This window comes from Lissotriton helveticus, chromosome 11 (assembly GCF_964261635.1).
Source record: "Lissotriton helveticus chromosome 11, aLisHel1.1, whole genome shotgun sequence".
NCBI lineage: Eukaryota > Metazoa > Chordata > Amphibia > Caudata > Salamandridae > Lissotriton > Lissotriton helveticus.
The window spans coordinates 1090127116-1090153920 of NC_136072.1; the positions used below are offsets into that span (position 1 = coordinate 1090127116).

The window sequence follows — 26805 nt, forward strand, 5'->3', positions numbered from 1 at the left end:
CTGAGCTCATTGGCACAGACCAGGCCCCGCTAAAGGAAGCTTACAGAGCTGCAGTGTTCTAGTCAAGTTAGTGCTGCTATCAAACAGCTACAGCTGTTGTACTTCAAAGTCCAGCTTCATTGAGTATCTCTTGTTTTAGTAAAATAGATGTGGGTGATATTAACACCTATTACTTCTGCAATTCGAAGCCTAAGAGCATTTATTTCAAACTGAGTACAAGCTGACCTAATACTTAAGGTTCCATTTAGTTACCGTAGTTTATATATTTGTTTTGGTTCTTCGGCATCTTTTTACAGTCGATCACTCTCTTGTTTTGGCTTTTTACATTCCTTTTCGTTGCATTTCAGGCCTGACGTCATCCCAAGCGCAGAGCGTTCCAGTGATTAACAGCATGGGTAGCAGCCTCACTACTCTCCAGCCTGTCCAGTTCTCCCAGCACCTCCATCCGTCCCACCAACCTCCGCTGATGCAGCAAGTTCAGAGTCACATGACCTCCAGTCCTTTCATGGCCACCATGGCCCAACTTCAGAATCCTCATGGTAAGTACTAAACACAGTTATCCAAGAGCTCAAAGGGGCGTGGAGAATGGAAGCCAAAGACACAGTCTCCCTAATTAAATCCATATCACTCAGACCAGGGAGAGGTGTAGCACAGCGGCCAGAGTGGGTGATTACATAGCATGGGGCTTACGGTTCGATCACCGGCACCGGCGGCAGCTCAGCTTAGCATCATGTGACTCTGGGGAATAGCTGACTTAATCTCCCCGACAGCACCCAGATACCCTTAGGGGTGATAAATCACGCTTTACAAATTTGGAATTAATTAATACCTCCAATTACTCACTACTGCTATGCCAGTGTATCGCTTCTGGTGCTTACACCCACTTAGGTAACCAGGGATTTACCTTACATTAGAGTCTTCTTCCACAAGGCAGCACCCCCCACTCACACTTTGGGGATATGCTTTATCATGAGGACACTCCTTGCGAGCAACAAATATTACTCGGCGGCTCTCCATGAGCTCTTTCGGTTTCATATGGTGTATCGGTTTTATGTGTTGATTGAGGTTTAACTTTGTTCAAAATGTGTATGCTGGGGAACAAATGCATTTTTTTAATTTTTTTAAATAGTAGCAATTGTCTTGAGAACTACGCCCTGTGCTAAAAGGTGAAAATAATATGGAAAAAAGAAAATCATATGCTGCAGTACCTATCCTGCTGCTCTTGTATGATCGCTGCCTGAGTGCTGCTCTTAATTATTTTGTGTTTACCTTACGCACTGATTTAGCTTGTTTTAAGGTCCCAGTAGCTGTGGTGCTTGTTAATACAACGGAAGCAGGTTGCCTCCAGTTGGACTTTGTCCTCTCCATCATGCTTCCCCCACTCGCTTAGTGCTCTAGGCTCTGCTGGGCACGCCGTGTCTCCAGCATGGTGCCGTGATCTTCAGGGCAGCTACACAACTACAACGATACTGACCTATAGTAAGACCTCTCCTAAAGAGGCTTTGAGGAGTTGTAGTCCTGCCTTTACTTCCTTGTAATTGCTGGGGGTGCATGTGCCCACACCGCTGTACCTATCTTATTGCACTGGTATGATGATGGTCTGCGTGGCACTTTTAACTATTTCATTGGATTACCTTTCATTTTATTGCTTTAGATTGTTTGAAGTTGCCAGTAGTTGTGGTCTCCAAGGAAATCTGGTTACCAGAACAGGAGCAGCTAGGGTCCAGTTCAAATGTTCTTTCCCCGTTCTGCTTTTCTCACTGAATTAGTGCTTAAGCGCTCTGCTGGGCACACCTCTTCTCCAGCATGGCACCCTATATCTCCAGAGCAGCTGCATGCCTGTGCTGAACAGGCATGCCAGAGGATAGGTCCAACTGTGCCAGTCTGCCCCTGGATCACACGCACTGTCCAAAATTCTGGCCTTCTGAATACGGTCTCCCTCTTTATTACTTACTCCTCCTATAAACTGCTTGCTCTTAAGCCCACAGGCAAGCCTTGTTGTACCAAGACTATCAATGTATACTATTAAGGATATTTTCTTGCCCAATTTCCCACTTTTCCTCCCTATGAATTGAAAATATTCTTGTAGCGACATAAGACAGCAGCAACTGTCCGCATTTAGGTCTCCTGATCCAGCCTCTACCACCACCCCTACAATCAATTGCTTTGTTATTAAGGAGAGATCCCTTCCCAAATATTAATGTGAAATCTTTGATTTTATAAACTTTCATCGCATGGATTCCATTTTGTTCAAAGAAGTTAGGCTGCATGATTTGTCATCTTCTGATACTGCTGCAGTTATGTCACAAAATCACAACCTTTGTAACGCGGCTCGAAGGATAGTGAGGGTAATTCCACTTTCTCCCCTGATTGGTGATCCCAAACCCCGTATTGCAGTCCAGGAGAGTAGGGTGCCCCTGTTTCGAAAAGTGGTTAGAAAGAGAAATAGAACTGTACCAGTTTTGAGAAGAGTGGCTCTTAGAAGGACTGGACTCTCTGAAGTAAAGGATGGCAGAGCGTTGCAGGTGCACACTAGGACTTACTGTCAAGAGAAGAAATAGAAGGGTAGAGAGTAACAAAAGAAGAGTTTCACAATAGGTATGATGACAAAACGTGGTTTACCCAATATTAGAGGAGGTATTGCTGTAACAAACCTCAGGCAAACGCGGAAACTTGCCTGAAAACTAAAGAAGAGTTGTGCACCTAGGCAGGTATAGTCTTAGTCGCAAAGTTTCATAGTTGCAAAAGCCTAATAACAGAGGATATCAGAAGTCAGTGCAAAATTACAGCCGAGTCAAAAACCAAAGTCCGTCCAAGACAAAAAAAGGGTCAGGACAAGGAATAGAGAGGAGGAATGGAATAACAGGTGCGAAGTAGAGTTGAAACAACTGATGTTGCCACATGCAATCTTCAGCTCCCACTGACTTTTTTTATAGGGCTCTGCTGTAACTGATCTGAAAGTTAACTACCGGTCCTCCAGTGTCTGTGGCAGTGTGTCTCAGACCCAACCCTGGAAGCTAATGTCCTCTATGACTGTAGTCTCCATTGCCCACTCACATTTCCTCTTGTGGTCATTTTTATGACTCTCTGTGGTATTTTATTGCTGTGTCTTGACTATGAGATGCCTTTAAAAACAAGAGACAAGAGGCGTTTGGCAAAACAGGTACAGTTCATTTAATAAAACATTGTAGCCTGGAGATCAGTTTCAGGGATAGGGTCTGTCTCAATTTACAGTCGATTTGAGATGTTCTTATATACAGTTCATTGTATGACATAAGCGGTTCTGGTGATCCTTGTACGGTAAGGAATGTAAGTTGCTGCCTTTGGAGTCATAAATTAATTGTTTGATGGATAATCCAGGTGGGTCTTGGCCATGCATGGACACAATGTGGCCTGTGGGTAACGTGTCCAGATGTCCGGCACAGGGAGCATTTGCTCACTGCGTGTGCAGTGTTCTGATTAGCTACATGTTCTGATCTTATGTTTCATCTAACTTTATGATGTTGTAGGAGCACACGTACCCCCTCTGGCCAAGTGTACTATATTGGCCAATCTCCCTTGACTATTGTAGTATCGCTGTGCCTATCTGTGGGATTGAACTAAGGTTTCCTGTCCAGGAGTTTGTCTGCCAGCTACGTGCCACCCCGCCTATGACTTGTCAATTAATAACCTCGGTCCTAGGTCTCTGCCTGACTACGTATTTGAGAGGGGGGGGGGTGATGTGGAGTTCACAACAGGAGCATTTGTTAATAAGGACATGATTTCATTCACAAATGAATGTTTCGTTTCTCATAACCTTGCCCACTTTTTCCATATTAACATACCCACCTCTAGTTGATTTGTCAACTACACTATCTAATGCAAACTTTGTGACGGTTACTCTATTGGGGGCATTTTGTTCTTATGCTTGCCTTCGACAATCACTACTTTCCTAGTAATTTGCATTTTTCCCAGTTTGAGGACTGCGTTCTTCAGCAAGAAGTCCCCCGTGTGTACAGGTCCACACAAAAACAAAAACACAATTAAAACTGGCAACAACAATGTGCAAAGACCGGCGATCCACAGGGGGAGCCAGGAGAACCAATTCGATATGCGTTCCTATTATGAGAGACGCCTCCCTCCTCTTGCATGTCTCCTTGTTAATGGTTCTGTGCTTGGATGGCAAGAGTCAATGTTCAGTTGTCCATATCGTTCCCATGGATAAATGTGCAGCATGACGCACTCATCTTGGCACACACCCCTCCCTTTCTCCATCACAGTCACTATGTATAGTGCATGTCAGTACTGCATCGCAATGAGGCGGATTGCTCTCAGTTCTTCCTTGATTGAATTAAGTCCAAGCTCTGTGCTGTTCATCATTTTAAGCATCTCCCACCTGGTTAGCTCTAACCAGTGTGCATTTGCTTTTGTCTGTACTGTAAAGAGGGGTATAGCCCCTCCTGCCATACAATCAGGGGTTTCCCCTTCCCTTCAAGCCAAGTGTATTCGATCGACAGGTGGTGCCTCATTTGAACCCATATGGTATAACAAATAACTTTAATCTTTTTTAACAGTTATTCTGCATGTTATTGTATGTGTTTTAGTATACATGCAATAGATCATAGTGCAATGTGTTATAGTGGGAGCCATTTTTCGACTGTTTTTAGCAGTTGCACCTACCTATGTTACTGAGCAGGACCGTGCAAAAGACACTTTATTTTAGGGCTTCATGACTAGTCCCGGGTCAGTTATGGCATGTGCTAATTGGGCAGAGGACCTGTCCTAGCTTTACCAACAATTGGAGAGAATTTCCTATACCGCTCCCACCATTTTTACTGGCTGGTTAGAAGTCTAACCCTCCCACTCTCTTCTTTAGCTCTTGATAGCCGGAGGGTATTTTAATTCAATTGAGGGCACAGACGTGCAACACTCTACAGGTCGTGCCTCATTTGAGCCCAGCTGCTATAACAAATCACTTTTAATCTTTTTTTAGTTTATTCTGAGTGTGATTGTATGTGTTTTAGTACACCTGCAACAAATCATAGTGCAATTTGTTATCAGTGGAAGCCGTTTTACTACTGTTTTTAGCTGTTTCACCTTCCTCTGGTGCCGGGCAGGACCTTGCACCGGACACATTATTTTAGGGCTTCACGACTAGTCCCCAGTCTATCAGTGTGTGCGGATTGGGCGGAAGGACCCATCTTAGCATTATCAACAACTGGGGAGGATTGCCTAGACCGCTCTCCCCCATTGTAATACTCACAATCTCTTCTTTCGCTCCTGATAGCCAGAGGGCTACTTATGTCAACTGAGGGTGTGGACGCGCCGCCAGCACACATGCCAGGAGCCCTGCATCTTCCCCCCCTTTGTCTCTTTCCATTAAAAGGTAACACCATGTTGCACCTTTCTTATTCAAGCACTGAGCTAAGAGATATTAAGGTAAACACTATTGCTTCCTGTAGTCAGAGTACATGCGGCCCCTACTTTTGTAAAATTTGCAATTTTAGATGTTCCTTGCCCTTTCCCCAAATAACGTTGAAAGCATATGCACGTAAGGACTCAGCCCAAACCTATAAGTTTCTCGGTTTATATTGCAATGCGCGTTCAATCCCAAAACATGAGACTGAGCTGTGGGACTTGTTGGATACAGAAAAGCAAGATGTCTGCTTCCTGACAGCAACCTAGCTTCACTCGGGAGCCTGCCTCTATATTCCGCTTACTTTCCTTGCAGACTATAAGTTAATCGGGATTGACAGTAAAAGAAAGGCAGAGGGTGTAGCCATTGCCTTCCGTAACTCAATAACAATTTCCATAGTAGAGTCGCTCCATATTGAGTGGAAGAAATATGCATCTGTAAGCTGGACACAACCATAAAAGGAACTTGGAGGGACACTTGTATACAGGCTCCTTTGGGACAAAAAAAGTTTTGAGCAACAAACTGATGGAGTTTCTAGCCCTTCATATCATATTTTTCCACCAGATAATTTTCTGCTGGTTGGGGACTTTAAACTACCATGCAGAACTCACTACCGAACCTGATACCATCTGCATACTCTCAGACTTGGAATCTCCACGTATGCACCAAAAAGTGGTCAGACATACCCACGAAGCTGAACCTACTTGGGATTTATTATTCACAAATGCTTCCAATCTCTCGGTTGATCACAGCGCCCCACTGGTCAGGATTGGCTACTATGTTATTAAATTCAACTTTAAAGTGGGAAGGCTCCCTGTTGTCAGGACTACAGCACGTAAGCTGATCAGGCTTTGGGGTAAAGTCGCACTTTCCCCCTTCACATCACACTTTTTCCCCTCCATCCTTGACAGATCAGCCTGATATGAAAATGGCCTTGGAAGTTTTAGAGAGTGCGGTCATTCAAACACTGGACAAGGTCGCCCCTGCTAAATTGAGCAATCTTACACCAAAGACTATGTTGGCACCATGATTTACAGATGCCTTAAAGAAGGAAAAAACTGCATGTAGAAATTGGAACACGAATGGAGGACCTCAAAAATCCTTGAAGATAGTATAACCTATAAAAGGGCTTTAGGAATATATCATAACAACATCAAAGCAGCAAGGAAATACCATGTTGTTGATAGAATCAGCAACACAGATAACTCCACAAAAGAACTGTATAAGATTCTCAAGGAAGTTACCAATCCCATAGCTTGCATGGAATCTGCCCCAGCCTCTCAGATGATCTGCAAACAATTTTGATGAAAAATAGCTAAAATTTATAATACCTTTGCAAGGGACCACCCAGGAAATTAGGGCTGTGCTCACCTCTTCCGAAACTATTCGCCCAGTTCTTTTGTAGGAGTTTAATGAGGTGACTCCCAACCAAGTCACGGCACTGATAAACCGAGACAAATTTGTATCACCAGAGGACCCTGCACCACTGTATATTATGGCAAATCTGGCCCCAGGTCTCCTTCCTTTTCTTACTGAGTTATTCAATGGGACATTGGACAGAATATGGCTTCACGTCTATGCACCTGAAGCCAAAGCCTCCTGTAGAAGACCAATTAAACAATAACCGCAGCCAATTCCTTTTACTGGAATCTCATTCTATAACTAAACTAATTGAGTCATCCTTGAACTCTGCCTCCTTGAAATGAATGCCCTACTAGGTACCAAGTGCGACTAAATGAAGAGAAGTGTGAGCAAAATGGACAAATGCTTGTTTGTATAGCAAATTGCTGAACACAGAAACGCATTAATTATTGCAGTTTCATCAGAGTGCCCAAATATGAAAATATACCAATTATGCCTGGGGAGTCTGCTTTACCATGGGGCAAAAGTACAATTTAGCATAGGTGAGAGGTATTCAATAAAAGAACATAGCAGGCTCACAAAAAAGTGTTTTAACAGTCTCATGTGGTGAGTGTGTTGGTGGGAAACCCAATAAGGGCAAAACAGAAACTCAATTTCTATTGTCGAAACATACAATGCAACAGTGCTCTTAATGAATGACTCTTGCAAATGTGTTTAATTAACAGGCACTGATCTGGAAGGATAGAGATCAGATTATGTTATGTTAGCATTTTTAAAGTGTGCATTTAACCTAAAGGGCATCCCTCCCCTAAGAGAAAGAAAAGAAGTAGGTCGAGCATCAAGTGGGCTAGCTGTAAAGTCAGGTTTTCAGATGGTTTATGAAGGGCAAAGGATACTTAAAAATGATAAGGGAGTGAGGTAAAAAATTCCATAGTAAATAGGTATAAAAGAAAGCAGACACCCGATCTGGTTTTCAGATGCAAGATACTACAGCAAGATTAGCCAACGTTGAGCCAAAAGGCATGGAGGTGTACAGTTCTGCAATTTCTTTCTGATGTTGTGAAGGACATTGTTATTAACGGTGCCATGGACCGAAGAGAGTGCTTGAATTGTGTGCGCTTCTTGATAGGGAGTCAGTGGAGCTGCGGAAGCAAAGTCTTGGTGGAAAACGTGTCAGGTACATTCAGTACTAACCATGCTGTGGAGTTCTGTATGGCATGTAGCGATACATAAGATAGTCCGTAATGCCTATATATAAGGAATTTCCATAATCTGGATGGAAGGTAATGAGAGAATGAACCACTGTTTTCTTGGCAGAAAGGGGTAGAGAAGGGATGACCTACAACTTGTTTGGTGCACTTGGAGAAGGTAAGTGTCTGATCAATAGTAAATTCTAAGTTTTTAGCCTTTAAATGTCCAAAAAGTATTTGCTGACATGCACTTTACACCTGCTCTGAGATTTGATATTGGTTTCTGTATAGCACACTTTGGACTACTTTGATTCCAGAGCCTAGATGTCTTAATATTCTTAAAATACTGACCTAAGCACAGAACTTTCTTTATAAGCCTACTGAGGCATGGACAGAGATGTCTTACTATCCCCCATAATGCAAACTCAGAAGTGAATTTCAATAGGGACCCAACAACTTTGACTTACATTCCAGGAACATGCTATACTCCCAGTGCAACTTTTTTGCATGCAACAGGCACCACCTTGAATTAATTTCGGACCCAGAAAATGTGATTTCTGCGTGTGTTTGGTACAAGTTGCAAATGGACTATTTCACGATGGTTTGAAACTTTTTTGATGACCACCTCACCCGTGTGCTTTTTCATAACCATAATCGCCATAGCAGTTGCTATATTCGGTATAATCATAACCACCATAGTCATATTCTTCACTCAACATTCTTCACCGTCTTAGCCTGGATTCTAGTTAGTGCTATGTTCTTGGTGCTAGTTTGGACTGGGGCCTCCTACACCACTTGCCATGTAGATTCCACATGGCCTGCAGCTCCAGAATCTGTGCATAGCCCTGTCTGGACATGGACTATGTTTCCTTTTAATATGTTAATTTTATATTTGGTCGAGATTTCATAATGTTTCTTTCTAACCAAGGACAGATATGTTTTAAAATCCATATTTATACACATTCAGAGACTTTTAACATCACATTGTAAGCATGGGGGTAGGTTATATTCTTAGGTGTCAAGAGAGACAAGTACTTCTAAATGTAAGTAACAGGAAGGAGATTTTTACCTAGTAAAGCCAAACATGGCAAGAATTGTCCAAATATCTCTTGGTAAATACACAAGGCTTCCAAAATGCCCTATTTAGGAGCAGACGGATACTCCAAAGGTCACCGTCTATGCTTGGAGATCCAGAGCATGGAAAACCATTTCTAAATATCCACATAGTACGGGCTCAGTTTTAGGAATTCCCAAAATACATATGCATAAGGGCTTGTTAATAATTAACCTGTCTAAGAATTGACAGCTCTTTCTAAATGATGTCATTTAAACCCAGGCTGATATTTTAGATACCTCTAGGCAAGCTTGAATGATGAATTCAAAATTCCAATACCTAAATGTAGATGAAGATACTAAGTACCCCAACTTATACAAGGACATAATATCCATGTTGCATATTGAGACCTATTAGTTTTTTATGCTGTAGACCTCAGTAAGTTGTACACACAGAGGTAAGAGTAGGGACACAAAAGAGATGACCTTTACTGGAGGGCAGAAGATTGGGAACAAAGATGTCAGACATGGGAGCAACTAAAAGAGCTGAATAGAATAAGCATTGCATAGGTGTAATCAAGAAATAGAGCCCGAAAGTATCAGAACAGAGCGTTAAAGAGGCGCAAGCACAAAAGAGGAGAAAGAAGATGGGATACTACAGCAAAAATGTGGTCCGCAGGGAATAGATCTGTAAACAGCTAGTATTATATCTCATGTGAGTTACAGCGGTTGCTCAGAGCTCTTAAAAACAGCAGAAGTGTGTTTTTAGTGCTACATAAAACATTATAATTAAGGCTCCCTGTTTTCCTATTTACTTATTTTTACAGATAAATACAGACAAAAACCCATTTATTTTCCTGTCTGTATTTATTTTTAAATGTGAAAAAAACGGAAATTGGGTTGTTTGTTGAGTAATTCTAAATGCTGTCAGTCATTGCTGCCAAGCGAATAGCTGTGCAGGAAGGGAGTTAAAAAATTATTTTTTTTAAAAAGAAAGGAACTTTAGCAAAGATGCTTAAACAGCAGTATCGATGAGGAAGGTTGATACTTATATGTGTATGTTTTCAGAAAAATGCATTGATTTATCGTATGTGGGATTTCAGATCATGAATGTCTCTGAGGCATTTAAGCCGGAGTGCAAATTTATCAGTAAAATACATGTGGATATATACTAGTTTGAGCTTCCATGTTAACACAAAACCCAAATTAAATATGGATATATACAGATAAAATTAGCAAAAAAGACAGATGGATGGATAAAGATGGAAAAGTTAAAAAACAAACAAAAAGAAACATAAAACTGAGGGACGTAATTAGAATTAATAAGGCTGCACAGTGAAGGGACAGAAAGGTGTAAGCATGACCTACGTGAGCTATAGAAAGTGTAGCAGAAGGTAGTTGGAAATAAGGTGGTACTGTTAAGAATGTGGTGGTGAGGACAGAGCAGAGACCCAGAGATGAAGATTCATATTTCTTGTGATGATTTCCACACAGCTATATATGGACACAAGTCGGAAGTGGCCCAGTATGCGCCATCAGGATTCTTCCCACAGACCATGGTCATCACAGACACCGCGAACCTGGGCACCATTGCCAGTCTGACACCGACAAGACAGGTAAAGCAATGGGGGCGGGGAGGGGTTCCCAGAAAGTGTGTTTTCTCTTCCTGCTTGCCCAAGTGCTAGATCACAATCTAGGAGTTAATTGTGTTTTGCTGGCAGCTCCAAATTCTTTAATATAGTTTGCATCAGAATTCAGGCACTCCACAATTAATAGGAGTATATGTCTTCTATATTTAGGTGCATATAACAGACCATTCCTCCCACGGTGACCCAGGGATGCACCCATCTGTATCACAGGCCCAAGCAGTGCATCTCCAGAACCACAATGGAACAATCCACCACCTCTCAACAGGTCATCGGATATCCAGCCCCACAGGTATGGTTTGCAACTACTGCCCAAGAAATTAACTTGATGTTACATATGGACTCATGTTGTTGCAAGAGCAAAGATCACGAAGAGTCCGCGCAATTAGTAACAACAGGATAAGGCAGAAGGGACTTTTTTTAGTTTGAGAAATATTGCTCTACGTTTTACAGACTAGGTATGTGAGTCTGTGGGGAGAGTGTGGAGTCTGTCGCTTTTGAAATGGACTCATTAACAGAGTACCAAGCAGAAGGAGTTCATACACACTTGCTTCATTTTCCTCACCACATACTGGAGGGATGGGAGAGGAGAGAAAGTGTAGCAAGGATCCTAGATCAGTTCATCCACAGTGCATTGGCCATGGACTATGGAGGAAGGTACCCGGAGGCAAAGTGTGGGTAATTGGTGTTTACTGGGTTTGTAAACAGGTCTATTCATGAGGTGGCCCAATTCTAGAAATATCTGTGTAGGGTTTGTGGGTGAAGTTCCCATCCATGGACTAGTTGAAGCAGTCAATGCCAAACCCTCTGTGTTAGTGTAGAGAGCTGGAAGGAGTGCATGCTACCCTGTTTCAGCAGGTAATACAGGGCCTTCATGCTGTCTGTCTTGACCAGCACTAACTTGAAGAAGGCTTTAAGGGTTAAGCTTCTGGCCAGTAGTTCCAGGTAACTCATGGGGTGCCCTGGCTGTTGAGGGTCCAACATCTCCTGCACAGTCATGACATTGAGATATGCACACCAGCCTCTGAAGGAGGCCTCGGTGGTAATGGTCACCGGCAGAAGTGGTTCTAAAACAGCCCTGCCCTACAACAAGTTGTTCCTAATCCATCTTAACAAGAGTGCATGCTTTTCTTCACCAACTCTAGATTTTCCCAGAGACCCTCTGCTTGTGACCTCTGCCTTGGCTCTTGTAGTGGGTGCATATGGAGCCAGGTGTGAGGTACAAGGGAAATGCACAAAGCCATAATTCTGAAAATTTGTATCACGGTTTGGACTGTAAGCCAACAACTGGGCTAAAAAAAAGAGGCAGAAACTGCTGAAATGCCAACTCACTCTGGTGGTTGGAGTGGACTTTCTCTTGTAACTGTATTCAACACAGATCCCAGGAAGGGCTAGACCTGTTGCAGCATTTAAGGCGAATCCCAAGGTGTGAAGCAGGGAAATCTCTGCTTGAATGCGCGCGGGGCATTGCTGCCTGCCACAGTACTTGATCAGCCAATTGACGTGATAGGAGAAGATGTGAGTAACCTCCTCTTCACAAACGTGCAGCTACCAGTGCTCGGCACTTCGTTGACACCCTTGGAGAGTACACTCCTTTCCTCTGATGATACGGAGGCATCGCCTCTATTGCCCCTTATTTGAGGAACACCTGTACCTCTGCCATGAGGAAGCAAAAATGGTCCTTGCTGAGGACGTGTCTGCGGGGTGTGATGTTGGGTGGGGTTGTGAGAAACTCTGCAGTAGCCGTGATGAACGACTGATAAAACCCACTTTTCTGAATGCAATTTCTTCCCAGTGAAAGAGAAAAACTTGTATTCTTCTCTTGACAGATGTGTGATTGTGGGAAGAGTCATTGTTTAGAGGTGGAACATTCTTTACCAGAGCCACATCTAGCCTTTCCCCTGTTGTTTCCGCTTTACTCACCCTTGGTATATCCCCTGCCCGCATGTTGGTGGAAGGCACGCTGCTGTCTTTGATAAGAATGCAGCTGGTCTACGGATGCCGCTTTAGACTCCTCTCCTGGGCTGTTGTTGGCAAAAAACAAAAGTGCCTCTTGCAGCTGAGTTTGCAGGGCATCCACGGTTTTAGTAATCGCTGTGTCTTTTCTTTCCCCAAAGATATGCTTCCCGTTGAAAGGAACATTGAGGAGATGCTATTGGATTTTGGGTTTGAACCCAGAGATGCGAAGCTAGGCATGTCTTCTGAGGACAATGCTGTGAACGCCTCTGTGGACTGAGTCCACAGCATAGAGCGTGCAACGAATGTTGGCAGTAGAGACACTTTTGCCTTCGGACACTATCTCCTCCCCCCCCTTTCTCTGTACTCATCTAGGGGATGTTTGAGGAGTTCGTGCATCTCCTCCTATGAAAAACTGTGGTCCCTGAAGAGGAGTACGAGAGAACTGGCTATGCACCAATGTGTAGTAACTGCTACTGTCCAGCCCAGAGCATCTTGTGTTTTACTCCATCATGCAGCAGGGCATAGTTGTGGCTTGGGCGGAGGCTTTCTTGCATGTAAATAAAAAAATTGATACTTGTATAGCGCACTACTCACCCGCAAGGGTCTCAAGGCGCTTGTACGAATACCGCTGTGGAACCCATCCTGGCTTTCCCTGTGAGGTGTCCACTCCTGGGCACCCCCAAGGTGGAGGCCAGGCATACTTAGCGTTGTGGGGGCCGTTGTGGAGATTAAGCAAGCTATTGCCCAGAGTTGCAGAGTGGGACTCCATGATTGGAATAGGCTCCGAGGTGAAAATTATCAGGTCCGTGGAATTTTTGAGCCCAAGACCCGCCGAGGCAGGGAATTGAATCCTGGTCCCGGGCTAGACCTCTGCATCAGGGTCTGCCGCTCTAACCATTGAGCCACACTTCTCCACCAGTGCGGTGTAAACCACTAAAGAATCAGGGGGGACCTGATTTCTGCTATAAAATAAGGGGAAGGGGGCACTGGCTTAATGCTTCTACCTTCTCTCTCTAGCACCTTAGATTTTACAGGTAACTTAATATTATCTGGGGCAGATTTAAGCATGCCTGTGAGTTTAGGTGCAAATTGGACCACAAGTTCAGGCTTGGAAAGAGTCTCCAATAGGAAGTCCTCCTTTGGCACCACATGTATGTCCACTTTGTGGTGTTTAGCTGCCTCGTGGATGACCTCATGGTAGGCCATGTTATGATCTGGTGGAAGAGGGCTTGCGTCCATGTGCTTCTTCGGTGCAGAGTCCGGAAAGAATCTGCCTCGCTACCTAAGACAGTACACTCTCAGCGTGATATTTGAAAGACCTGAATATAATATAAGTCCTTCCTCAATAAACTGCAAAAAAAAGGGGCCACGGGAGCAAGACAGGCAAGCTACTGATTAAAGGAGTTTAGCACATGGTAGACCTTTGAGTTGCTAGAGCAAAAGCACACAACACATTCTAACAAGTGTGAATCACTCTAAATCTTGAGTGAGGACCAAACAATAGAGACACCGACTAGTATAATGGAACAGAAGGGGAGCAGACGGAAAGGAGGATAGCTAGAGCCCTACCTAACTACAGAGGGAACTGTGGGAAGAAAGAAGAAAAAAAAAGCAAACAAGTGGGAATACCAAACGAGTGCAAAGCGGATGAAATCCAGCAACGGTTGGCCACTGACTCGAATAGCCGAGGACTGCAACCAAGGGCTGACCCTTATGGCTTAGCTCCGCCGTCAAAAGCCTTTCCAGTTTGCATCTACCTGTTCTTCAGAGCTTGAATATGCTTGTACCAATGCTCTACTGCAGGCTCAGGCTGTATTCCTGTGGCATGACACTTGGAGATCCCAGAGTCTGACCGCTATTCCTGACATCTACAAAGAGAACTCTTATGAGGAAGTAGCTCTATGGGCTTCCACAGAGGTGGTTTCGCCGAGATCTTCCAGGTGAAAGTTTGCATGAGACACTTCTGCATGCTGTTGAGTTCCTCCTGCAAAATCTGTGCCTCCGGCTCTTTTGGATCCGGCCGTCAAAGAAACTTATGACATTGAGGGGGATCTTCGATGCAGGCTTCGGTAGTTTCTTTGGCGTCTACTTCAGGTGCCAGGGAGGGTGCTTAATGCCCGCCAGCGAGGCACCCTTCGGCAGAGGCTTGTTCGACATCAAAGCTTTTTCTTAGTGCAGACTAAGGCAGGGGAGGCCCAGGAGGCTGCGGTTTCTTGTGTACATTCATGGTTCTAGATGCTAGACTCCTGCAGCAACTGTGCTCTACCATGGCTTCTGGTGCAGACTTGGTTTAGCCGCATGGCTTTCGGAGACAGGCATGGTACTTACCACTCTTGGCATCGTCTTGGTTGAGGGCCAGCAATTTTCACTGTTGGTGTGACATCCTTTTCTTCTTTGTGTACGGAATCACTCGAGGATAACGTCTCTGGACTGAGAATTTGTGGGGTCCCGGACTCCAGACCGACCTGCTGCATCACCACCTTCGGCACCAAATGCATCCTCTTCTCCAAAGATGTCCAGAGTTTCGACGGATGTATGTTTGTGCAATTCTTGCAGGACTCTCAAGATGCACTGTCTTAACTGGGGAGAGGTAGAGGTTGAATATATCGTAGTTATCGGCCCACAGATACTCGGAATTGCACCTTGGGCATGTCAGTACCCCCTTCTGGTCTGCATGCTTCAGTGCCGGTCATCGATTAAGGACTCACAATTCCCAAAGATTATAGGAAGGTGTCTGGTGACCGGGGTGTCGAACAGTAATCAGCAGTCTTCCGAAGGTAGTCAGTGGAGTAGAGCACACAGTCATTGAAAAGTGGATTGCTCTTCTGAATCATGTGTGTCGAATTTAAATCATGTGGGCCTGAACAACGTGTGAAGAGCACAAAGGACTCTGAGCCCTTTTGGTGCATATCCAAATGAAGGTGAAAACAAATATCTAACATTGAGTTGGTGCTCATGTGCATTGCGTGAATCAAGCACTTCTTTGGATAAAAACAACTTGCAAATGTCTGAACTCAACACTGGGCTCTACAACCACACATGCTCCGAACATATTCTTACTTCAACAGTAACACACATTACAGTCGGCTACCCATACCTAGGAGGGGACTGAGATCAATTTGAAAGAGCAGCTTTAAAGGGAGGGAGGTGGAGAAATGGATTACCTTACATTTTTTCCAGTATGTCATGGGAAAAATGGCTTTTCAGTGAGAAAGGCTGTTTGTACCTAAGACAGAGCACGAGTTCCTGGTTTCCATGACCTCCAGAATCATTATTTACAAGCTTTGTGTAGAGCAGGTGCAGCCTCAGAATGGTGTGAATAGACTTTTATAGAATGCATAGTGATTTGAACTTGACGTGTGCTGGAATGGTACGCGAGGCAGAGAGTGGCAGGTTAAAATGTTGAATATGCAACATACGATAATCAGTCAGACTAAAACATGGAAGAAAGCCCCATGTGGGGTTAAAATGCAGTTCAAGACACCCGCCTGCAGGGTGTTGTTAGTATTGATGCTTGAGACGCTCTATAGCAAAAAGGTATGTGTGGGCCAAGAGTTAGGGCTTATTCCTTGCCATCTAACCTAGTACCCAGGTGCTAGGGTTATTTTTTCAATGCTTTCTGAAAGTGACAAATGGTTCAATGTAGAAACTTTAGGACATGGGTGAGAGTGGGCAGTAACAATTTAGTTGCACAGAGTATAGCCAGGCCTCAATTTGAGTTTGAGCCATGTCCCCTTGTCCGAGGATGGAAAGAGTCTTGGTTGAGCATGAAGTGGACTTGCATGGTCTCCAGTTATTATTTTAGATTATGTGTCAGGTAAATGGAGGCATTCACAGAGTGGAACTGACTGTTGTATCTCATTCTGTGCCATGTAGAGAGAGTTCCTTTTCTGGTATATAACCATGAATGCATGGGCTGGAGCATCTAGTATCATGTAATGAACAATGGGGGTGCCGTGCAGTGCTGAATATGGTATTAAAACACTGAAGTAGTATGGAGATCATCAACGAAAAGCCAAGATTGCTGGTGTAATATGACCCCAAAAAATGTATGGTGCAAGGGGTGGAGTTTGCACCAGTTCTGGGATCGTGGGTGGAGGGCAGGGTAGTAGCAAAGTGTCATCAGACAAAGGACCTATGTTAAAGTGGAAAAGGTGGCGGTGATTGTGTCACAGAATCAGTGGGCGTGTTGAAGCTGCCTAATCTATTGGAGTACTGTGACAAGAGTGTCAGTCTATATTTTATGCGGAAAATGGGCAATGGTCAGAGTATGGGGGGGAAGACATGGAAGCCATGGAAAATGATAGCGCAGGACTGAAAAATGGGCATCACTGCTGCATGCAGAGTAATAGCCAAGGGTCACCGCGTCACGGATGAGGTGGAGAAGATTGCTCAGTGTGGGGCTGTATTAAGGAAAACACTAGTATAATGGAACAGGTCACGGGCTCTTGTGAAATGTTAAGGAAAACGAATGGTCAGGTGGGACATAGTTTAGATTGTTGCCAATACTGAGCAACACTCCTATACTTATTTGATAACCAGAACCTAAGAACAAAACATGTAGGTCTACACTTTTTACTCTGCCATCAATTATTGTATTTGGCAAATATCTTTCAAATCACTTAACAAAGCATCGACCTTTTTTGCTTTGTCAAACACCAATGTTGTTTAGGTTATCCACTGGTGCAGTGAAATAGTTGTTGTACGTAGGAAACTGTGGTCATTTAGAATTGTTTGTGCACTTCAGTAAGAGTGTATAGGATTTATTTGGTTGTTTGACCTTTGTAGTATGAGTGTTGTCCACCAGGTCTGTGGCCACTAAAAAGTAATTGTGTATTGTGGCTAGACTCGTCCTGGTGTGGCAGTTGGATGGTGTGAGTGTTTGGTATAAGTGTTTGCTGAGCTTGCTTGGAGTAATGTTTGAAGGTTTGCATTGAATGTGTGGTGGTGTCCTGGTGATCAGTTGATTTTTATGAAATTAAGGGCCAGATGTAGGAAGCTTAATACTGGTCGGTAGCGGCCGAAATTACCGAATTTCGGCCGTTACCGACCGGTATTAGGCTTTTGGAATGGGGGGGCCTAATTTAAGGATTCCGTAATTTACAGAATCGGTAATTTAAGGAATCGGTAAATTACCGAATTCTTAAATACCGATTCGGTAAATTACCGAATCCTTAATGTAGGAAGCACTCAAGTGAGTGCTTTTCACTTGCAAGGATTCGTTATTTACCACCAACTTGTATTATTTACCACCAACTACAAGTTGGTGGTAAATAACGAAAACCGTTAAAAAGGCAATTTGTGTTTTTTTTAACAGTGCCATGTTGTAGACATACATGCCCTTAGGGCATGTATGTGTGCCACACATGCAATATATAGGGGTGCTTTACAGGATGTCAATGTGACACCCTGCCACCCTTGTAGGTCTACCCCCTATTCGGTAATTCTCATTTATTCCTATGGGCCTCCAGGCATTTTACCGATTAGGTAAAACTTACCGAATCATTATCTCCATATCATTTACAGATTCTAAAATAGCGAATCGGTAAAATTCGGTATTTTAGAATCGGTAAATAATATTTACCTTTAGTCTTGTGTATATATTTTATTTTTGTATTCATCTTTGATACACATGTATATAAAACGTTGTTGATAAGTGATTTGGAAGATATTTGCCAAATAAAATAATTGATGGCATAGTAAAAAGTGTGGACCTACATGTTTCGTTCTTAGGTTCTGGTTATCAAATAAGTATAGGAGTGTTGCTCAGTATAGGCAATTGTTCTGTTGTGGTTATAGAGACTCAGCCTTACTGAGTAGAGTCAAGGCCCTTTGGTGTTTCTTGATAGTTTAGATTGTGGCATCATTTAATTAGGACGAGAACCAATTCGCACTGTGGCACTACGTCAGAATTAGGGACTGGTAAGCTGAAAATGGTACTTTGTGTGCTATGAAGGTGCATAGGTGGGGAAGGTGGAACTGCATCTCTCACCCTGGGGAAAGCCCAGCACAATGGAACCTCTGGCACTAATAAGAAAGAGTAGCCAGGATATAACTACCTCTGATTCTAGGAAGGATCAGAGGTAGGGAAGATAAAATAGAATTACTGATGCTGTGGAGGCACCAGCACAAATGTCTCTGGTGCACTTAATGAATAGTGGTTGGTGATAGAGAATAGATCTCAAGACAGGATGAGTTTTCAAGTTTCTGATCAAGGATGAAGTGAAATGAGAGAACAGACTGCCCACTTCAATTACAATTATACAGACAGAAGTAGGGAACAGGATGGTATCCCAGTTATTTTGCGATGTGCCAGTGAGACGGGAGGAATCACTTTGAACAATAAATTGTGCCCAGTTTAATTTTACACTTTCTATTTTCATATTGACAGTGTCTTCCGGAAACCTGGTTCTGTACCAGAGTTCAGAGTCGCCAGACAACCAGAGCCACAGCCACAACCACAGTCACAGCCACAGTCACCTCCTGACTGCCAGTCAGGGTGTCATCGAGGCCTACATATCAACACAGATGGCTTCCTCCAGCCAGTGACCGGCGAAATCCACCATAACCTGGTGAAAAACAGTGTGGACAATGAGGGCTTCACTGCCTCCAGTCTTTAAAGCTGTGGCCCCAGCAAGCATAAACATTCCTGTTTCAAGAAAGAGCAACAGAGGCAAGTGCTGGGGGGGCGTTGATATCCTGGGACAATGCTGGAAAGCAAGGACATGGTCACAGAAAGCCACTGAGACACTAAAGCTATGGATTCCTCCAAAGAAGAGGAAGAACAAGCCCTACCAAAGAAAGGCCAAGACATGGTATCAAGGGTATAGAGTAGACATTGCATCCATAAGAAGAAAACAAACCCAGAACAATCAGATTTTTCCAAAAATTGAAAGAGAATGCCAGAGAACGCGATCTTGGTTCCGTCCAAGACAAGCTAAACACAGGGAATGGATGGACCAGTCCAACACAAAGAATTTCAAATGGACCCCAAACTCTGGGGGCATCCTCCATGTATGGAAAGCCAGGCTAAGTACCACATGTTCCAGCCGAGGGACACAAAGACAACGCATGACCAGCTGCAAATGTTTAACTCAAGAAAGTCCAAAAAAACACATGAACAGAGGTGAAATGTCCAAGAAAATTAAGAAGAGTCACCTAGGACGGTTTGTTACATCCACAGAGGTATACACAGTGTGAACCCTTTTTAAATGTTATGTCAAAATCAAAGTTATACCTACACGCCCTGTTCAAGACAGAAAGAGCTAAGCAAAGACGTGTGCTCTATCTAGGAAATTCCAGTGATACTAGAATAGGTGGAAATGTCCAAACAAAGGAAAATCACAGAGAAATGGAAACTTTCCATTTAAGGGAAGCCTTAGAGACACCAGAACAAGAGTGTCATCTAAAAGGCATTTAGAGCCACAGAAGAGAACCTGTTGTTACCAAAGAAATACAGAACAACTGCACAGATGCAGTTCTGGGAAGGTGATTTTTTTTTTTTTTTTAAAGAAGAAGGGTAATGCACCTTCTACAGAAAGCCAAAGATGTACCAGAGGACCACTGTCAGCACAGGAGTGGGATTAATTCCCTAAAAAAAAAGTGAAAGAGACAATGAAGGACCGCTTCCAATGAAAGCCAAAGATGTACCAGATGAGCAGAGGGATTTATTCTGCACATGCGTGCCAGGGTGGAAGGGCTGTGTCACTTTATTAGCTTATCATTTGTTTTGTTCCCCCTCCCTTGAGGTATCCTTGAGCACCAAGACAAATTTTTGAATGAGGCAGCATTCTTGTATGATGGTCAATCATTGGTAGATCATTGTGCGATATCCTTACGGTGTGACAAGCCACGGATATTTAAAGAAAACGGAGAAATGAAACATTTCACATACAAGCAAATTACTTGAAGATAAAGAGGGCTGTGGGCACATACTCTATCCAACCACACTAGAGAGACACCCTAGTAAAACAAATGTGCTGAACGAAGAAGGCCAAAGATACACAAGAAAGGATCTAGACCTATCCAAAAGGATGTCCGGCCAGGCATAACAGGCACACGAAGACCACGAGTTAATAACTGGCAGAATAGAGACCTCAACATTCAAGGGAAAAAAACGCTTGCATTTAATATAGGAACAATCAAAATAAAAGGGATGCATAGTCCAATAAGATATAAACACTCCCATCTCCTTTCCTATCAGATCTATTTTGGAGTGCCTGCTACAACCTCAAAGTTAGGCACTAGTGAAAGCTGACTAATGAATTCCAACGGGGCAATCCACAATCACATATTTTTGTCACGATCAGCTTTCCACTAAGGATGCTACCATATAGTTTTTGTTTTTTTTTTAAACTGCTAACATCATGGTGATCCTTTACTGAACAGGCAAACGCATGGGGCACCAAAAGTCAGACACAAACTATCATTCGCTGCATGTTAAATGAACTTTCACTAATGGTTTTATATACTGCCTCACCTGAACTATGTTTAGGAAAACGATAATAACGGACAAAACAAAGTTTTATATATTAAAATAAATTGTATATAGCTTTGATTGTTATTTATAAAGAAAATTATAGTGGTACCCTGCCATGGAAGATAGATTTCGTGGCATGTTCGAAATGCACAAGAGACATCAGCGAACGACTGTTACACAGCTGCATCCGAGCACTGATATACTCACCAGTACACCTCAACTCTGTAGCCACTGACGCTCACCCAGGAAGAGCGGTGTTGATGGGGTATGTATTTGAGATGATAATGTATTTGAATACGGATTGAACCACAGAAGCAACCTTTAAAGAGTAGGCCCAAAGACCTACAGATATGCAGACCCCAATTCTAACAAAACCCACAGACTTGCAGGCACCCGCTGACAAATCAAATTATATACATGCATCAATGTATGTAGAGCAACTATCATTCACAACTCCCAGCAAGGCGATCTGATCCCCATTAGGGTGCAAAAGCAGTACTTTTAATATCCTTGGGGGTGGTGGGGGGGGGGGCACACTGGGTGATGTACAGTTCATAGGCTCATGGTTGTGTGCATTATAGGGCACATGGTGATGGGAGCAAAATGGGGATGCATGTATATGTACAATAGGTGCAACACAATATAACTCATCAGGAACACTTTCAGCCAGTCCTAGCTTTCCTTGGAAGCAGCGTTTTGCATGTTTAGTTTTTAAGAGTATGTTTTCCATGCTAAAAGCAAAACGAGTCCAAGAATGCAAATTCTTAGTGCCTTACAAGCAGGAGCTGGCTGAAGTGATACCAGACAACTTGGTAAATATGCACATGGATGGAAATGTTTCTGTAATGCTGCATTAAAACCTCTTTTTTTGTGTCTCCCACTGAAAGTGGAAAAAGCGTTCGGAGCAAGTTAATCTATTTTTCTATTGTCATTAACCCCCCTCAAATATTTTCCTCGTCAGTATTCACTCTTCATTGTGGACGCAAACATCCCATTCAATGAAATGTAACTCATTTGTGCGAAAGATAAAAGACTTGCTAAACCCTGCTACCATCATGCATTGTACGGTGTCCTCAGGATGATTTCATTAAGACTGGATTTCTCTTAAAAAGAACCTCAATGAAAACACCTGATGCAAGGTGAATGGACTGTATGCTTACAAACCTTGCCCGCTAGCCACTGACGAAAGCCATAAATCCCATCGAATGCACCCAAATCCATTACGACTAACATGAGCCGAAACAATTCAGCCTATGGGGTAATTAAAGGGTATACTCTACCTCAGTGTTTCGGCTAAGTAATTGAACTAGGATGAGAACTAGAAATTAAACTGATATGAGATGGTGGTCTATTAAGTGGTGAGAAACAGTGGAAAGCGTTTGGATGGATTATCTTTACTTAGTGGTGTGGATGCAAAGTTGAGTGTTGTCAGCCTACGAATAGTAGAGGACATCCTTTTGCGCCTAGATGATCTTCAAGACGATGGTCGACATCACCCTAGGTGACAGTGACGTACTGCTTTGGATTCGCCATATTTCTGATCTCTCCACTAAATGATAAGGCTATATTTGTAACGTTTACAAGAAGTGTCAGACTGAACGGGAGTGGGGTTTAGCAGTGTTTAGCTGAGCTAACAAAACTCCATTATCCAGCTATTTATAATAGAAGAAAGCCAGAAACTGCCTTTATGTATCCTTATGGAAAACACAATTTATGTTGCCTGTCACCCCATAGTGGGGTTGATGCATTATTATAGAACCAATATTAAGGGACATTGGCCATATGCTCCATTAACATCAAATACTTCACACAAGAGGAAAACACTAGATGCCAAAGAACGCTGCATTATGTATTGATGACGTTGCCCAACGCCTTATTTGTACCCGCTGGAGTGCTCCATGGTGTTCCCTCACTGCATAGAGATGCGCTCGGCTGAGACAGGTAAATCGTAACGTTAGTGTGGCATCCTAAATAGGACCAAATGGTTATGTTCATCAATAGCATTGGCTGTTGTAACGGGGGACGTTAAGACCTAGTAACCCTTTTAATAACTAGCAGTCACAAATGTACACCCACTTATAAGGCTACAAGCGGCTGAGAAAGACAATTGGGCATAAACGGGATGTCAATGATCTTTTAGGCAACATGGAGTCTTATTCGATTTGCTAAAAAGTAACAATTGTTTTTGTTCTACAAAACAATCACACATGATGCGAAAATTGAAAAGGGACAATACCTTAAGCACCTATGTTTAAGGCAGATTTTAAAGACCCCCCACATATCCTTACAATTACATACAGAAATGAGATGTTACTGTATCCATTTTAAACATTCATTACCATTGTTTAATATTTGTCATACTTGAATTATAATTAGATACCTGATACATTTCTCAAACATCGAGACTGAAACCATAGTCTTCTGACCTTTTAGTATGGCTTGGTTGTATACTTGAGCTTGCAAACCACAATTACTATGCCATGTTCCCTAGAATTCCACCTCAATATCAGCATTCCACACAATACACAAAGTTATGATGCAATATATGTTATAATGGTTGACAGATTTTGCTTTTCTAGATCAACACTAGTTGACTCCAGAAGGACCACACCAGACATCTTTCAAACATCTCTCCCCTGGTGCTTGTTGTGACAATCAGATTTTTTCTTACGTTAACATAAAACAGAGAGGACCATCTAATCCTGACGAATGCCACCAACATCTCATTAGAAGGTTTCACATTGGCAGAAACATGTTGATCTCCACTGGTGGGTTGAATCAGCCCCCACATTACTTTTAATTCTATCACTAGGGCATTAAATAAAATGTTGATGGTCCACCAATGCAACAGTTTTTGATAATAGTACATTTCCCTCTGCACGGTCACCCTCGCACCCTATAAGGATCGATCCCCATAAAAAGAATCCCTCACGAGCTCCCAATCATTCGGTGGATAGTAGATCACTCCTACATCACAATGACCAGTGCAAGGTGGGGCTCGAGAATGAAGCATAACTCCAACTAGGTACATGAGGGTATTCATCTTGAAATAGTGAGGGGTCTGGACCCACTTTTTCCTCTCTCCCTCGTGGGCAGTCATTCTTAATGTGTTTAAAAATATACTGTGAATGTACCAGTTAATACCCCATCAAACTTCTGGTGCCAGACAATAAAGTATCATCTGAACTGATGCTATTGTGGTTCACATTGCTCCTAAAGTTTAGAAAGGTGCTGTTAATAATATAGTGCTCAATGTGCCAGCTTGTCAATGTGCTGATGAAATAGGACTACTTTTTTTCAGTGTGCAACAACATAATCAACGTATAACTCAGAGAACATATTATGATCTGAATGAGACATACAGATAGGGAGAGTGTGTGCTCGGTTATGTATTGGCATTTGTAGCCTGCAAAGCCGAGCCTGGTTAATCTGGTCTTGGTGACTTCTTTCATTTGACTTTCCTTCCTGTCAATTATTGTTCCATTATGTGGATGGGTTTAGAAAGGCAGAAGGGCTTCTTGAAAAGAATGGGGATGTACTCTTCAAAATGGGGCGTTTATACTGGACAATTGTAGGAAGCTGGCTTAGTATATGGTGCTCTCTTATGTAAGTGTAGCACCCTGCACTAATCCAGACAACCCATATGGTGATTTTAGTGGTCTTAGACAACCTTAGAAAGCTCTCTAAGGGGTGTGGAGAGCTCAGCACCTTTATGCATATTCTCCGGCATTGCACGGAAGTGCAGGAGTACTGGACAAAGATCCACGACGAGATGTGAGGCGCATTGAGTGTGGAGATGCGGCCGGAGGCCCGGAGAGGTCTACTGAACGTATGAGAGCCCACGAACTTGAATGCATATGGGAAAGGAGTAGTTTCTTGCCTGTAACTCCAGTTCTGTAGTATGGGTATCTCTGTTGTAGTCATAATCTAGTGAATAGTCCCGCTCATATGCGGGGACCCCCGGAGCAATCAAAAATAATCTCTAACGCGGTCTTCTTTGCAGTCCTGCATAGACACTTAAGAGAAAATTAAAGACAAATAATGCAGCCTATACATGCAAGGCTACACTGTCCAGTACTTCAACTAGAAATGCAAAGGATATTCCACCAATATCACATATAACCAGTCTGCCAAGTTTCACCATGGAGAAAACTCCCCCCCTTCACCAAATCCTTGGAATGATAGAGAGGAAGGACAGGACAGACAAGCCCCCATAGGCTGCCATTATGTGGCTTAAAAAGGGAAACCGTGCCTTTAAGGAAACTTTCCAGAACTCTCCTGGTATCCCAGAATGCACGGCAACTCCCTCCACTTTCAGTTCTTTTTGGAGGTGTATAAAGCTAGACCTGTAGCATTCATCACGTCATCCTTTTCTCCACCGGGGAGGAGGGCGGGCGCTTATGACTATAACAGAGATACCCCTACTACAGAACTTGAGTTACAGGCAAGAAACTACTCCTTCTGTAGTAGGGGATCTCTGTGTATAGTCATAATCTAGTGAATAGAATGGCAAGCCCATCCAAAAAACAACCCGGCGGTGGAGAAAAAAGGCAACACCACTACTGTGCAAACAGATTTATCAATGATGCCTGCCCAACCTGAGCATCTGCTCTGGCATCAGAGTCCAGACAGTAATGCTTAGCAAAGGTATGGACCGACTTCCAAGTGGCAGCCCTGCAGATCTCTGCAATGGGAACATTACGAAGCAAAGCAGTTGTAGCCTCTTTGCCCCTGGTGGAATGAGCCTTAGGCTTACCCCCTAAGGTCTTATTCGCTTTCTGATAACATAGCTGGATACAAGACCCAATCCACCTAGAGATAGATTGCTTAGAAGTAGCCAGACCAGTCCTAACCGACCCATAGTTGACAAACAATTGGTCGGATCTTCGAATGTCTTTGGTTTTATCCAGATAGAATTTCAACACCCTTCTGACATCCAGGGAATTAAGAGATGTTTTCCCTGGAGTGGAAGGATTCTTGGAAAAAAGTCGGTAAAGTTAGAGTCTGATTAACATGAAATTCAGAAATCACCTTGAGAATGCATAACAACCTTAGCAGCATGAAACACAGTATAAGGTTCTTGGCAACACAATACCTGAATCTCACTCACCCTGCGGGCCGATGTAATGGGCACGAGGAACGCCGCCTTCCAAGACAGGTGCTGCAGCGAAGCCTTGTGAATAGGCTCGAAAGGTTCCTTCATCAGCCTGGACAGCACCACATTCAGTTCCCATGCAGGCGAAGGAAGCCGAAGAGGAGGGAACACCTTCTTTAACCCTTCCAGAAAATCCTTAATCACAGGAATCTGGAAGAAGGAAGGCTGCGAAGGGCATTTCCTGTACGCAGTCAATGCAGCCAGATGAACCTTATTGGAATGGAAATTAAGTCCTACTGAGCTAGATGCAGAAGGTATGGTAGGATGACATCTTCCTTGCAGGTCGTTGGATCATAGTTCTTAGACATGCACCAGATGCAGAATCTCTTCCATTTGTAAGCATAAGAGGTCCTAGTAGATGGCCTTTTAGCCTCCTTCAGTATGTCCATGCAATCCTCAGGAAGATTCAAGTGGCCATATTGCACTATCTCAGGAGCCATGCCGCCAAACTCAACGATGAGTGGTTGGGGTGCACCATCTGCCCCCGAACTTCGTGAGAAGATCCGGCCGACACGGCAGCTGCCGATGAGGCAGGATCGACCGGTGAAGCAGGTCTGTGAACCACC

General features: G+C 43.4%; 1 protein-coding gene across 2 annotated transcripts in view; it reads left to right on the plus strand.

Moving 5' to 3' along the window:
• Positions 1–22363, plus strand: part of HNF1A (HNF1 homeobox A) — an 85366-nt gene extending 63003 nt beyond the window's left edge. For both annotated transcript variants that reach the window (XM_078667703.1, XM_078667702.1), the window contains exons 7-10: positions 348–539; positions 10495–10616; positions 10800–10938; positions 18997–22363. In XM_078667703.1, coding sequence (XP_078523829.1) covers positions 348–539; positions 10495–10616; positions 10800–10938; positions 18997–19154 — 611 coding nt within the window. In that variant the 3' untranslated portion in view covers positions 19155–22363. The remainder of the gene's footprint in view (positions 1–347; positions 540–10494; positions 10617–10799; positions 10939–18996) is intronic.
• Positions 22364–26805: the final 4442 nt, after the last annotated feature.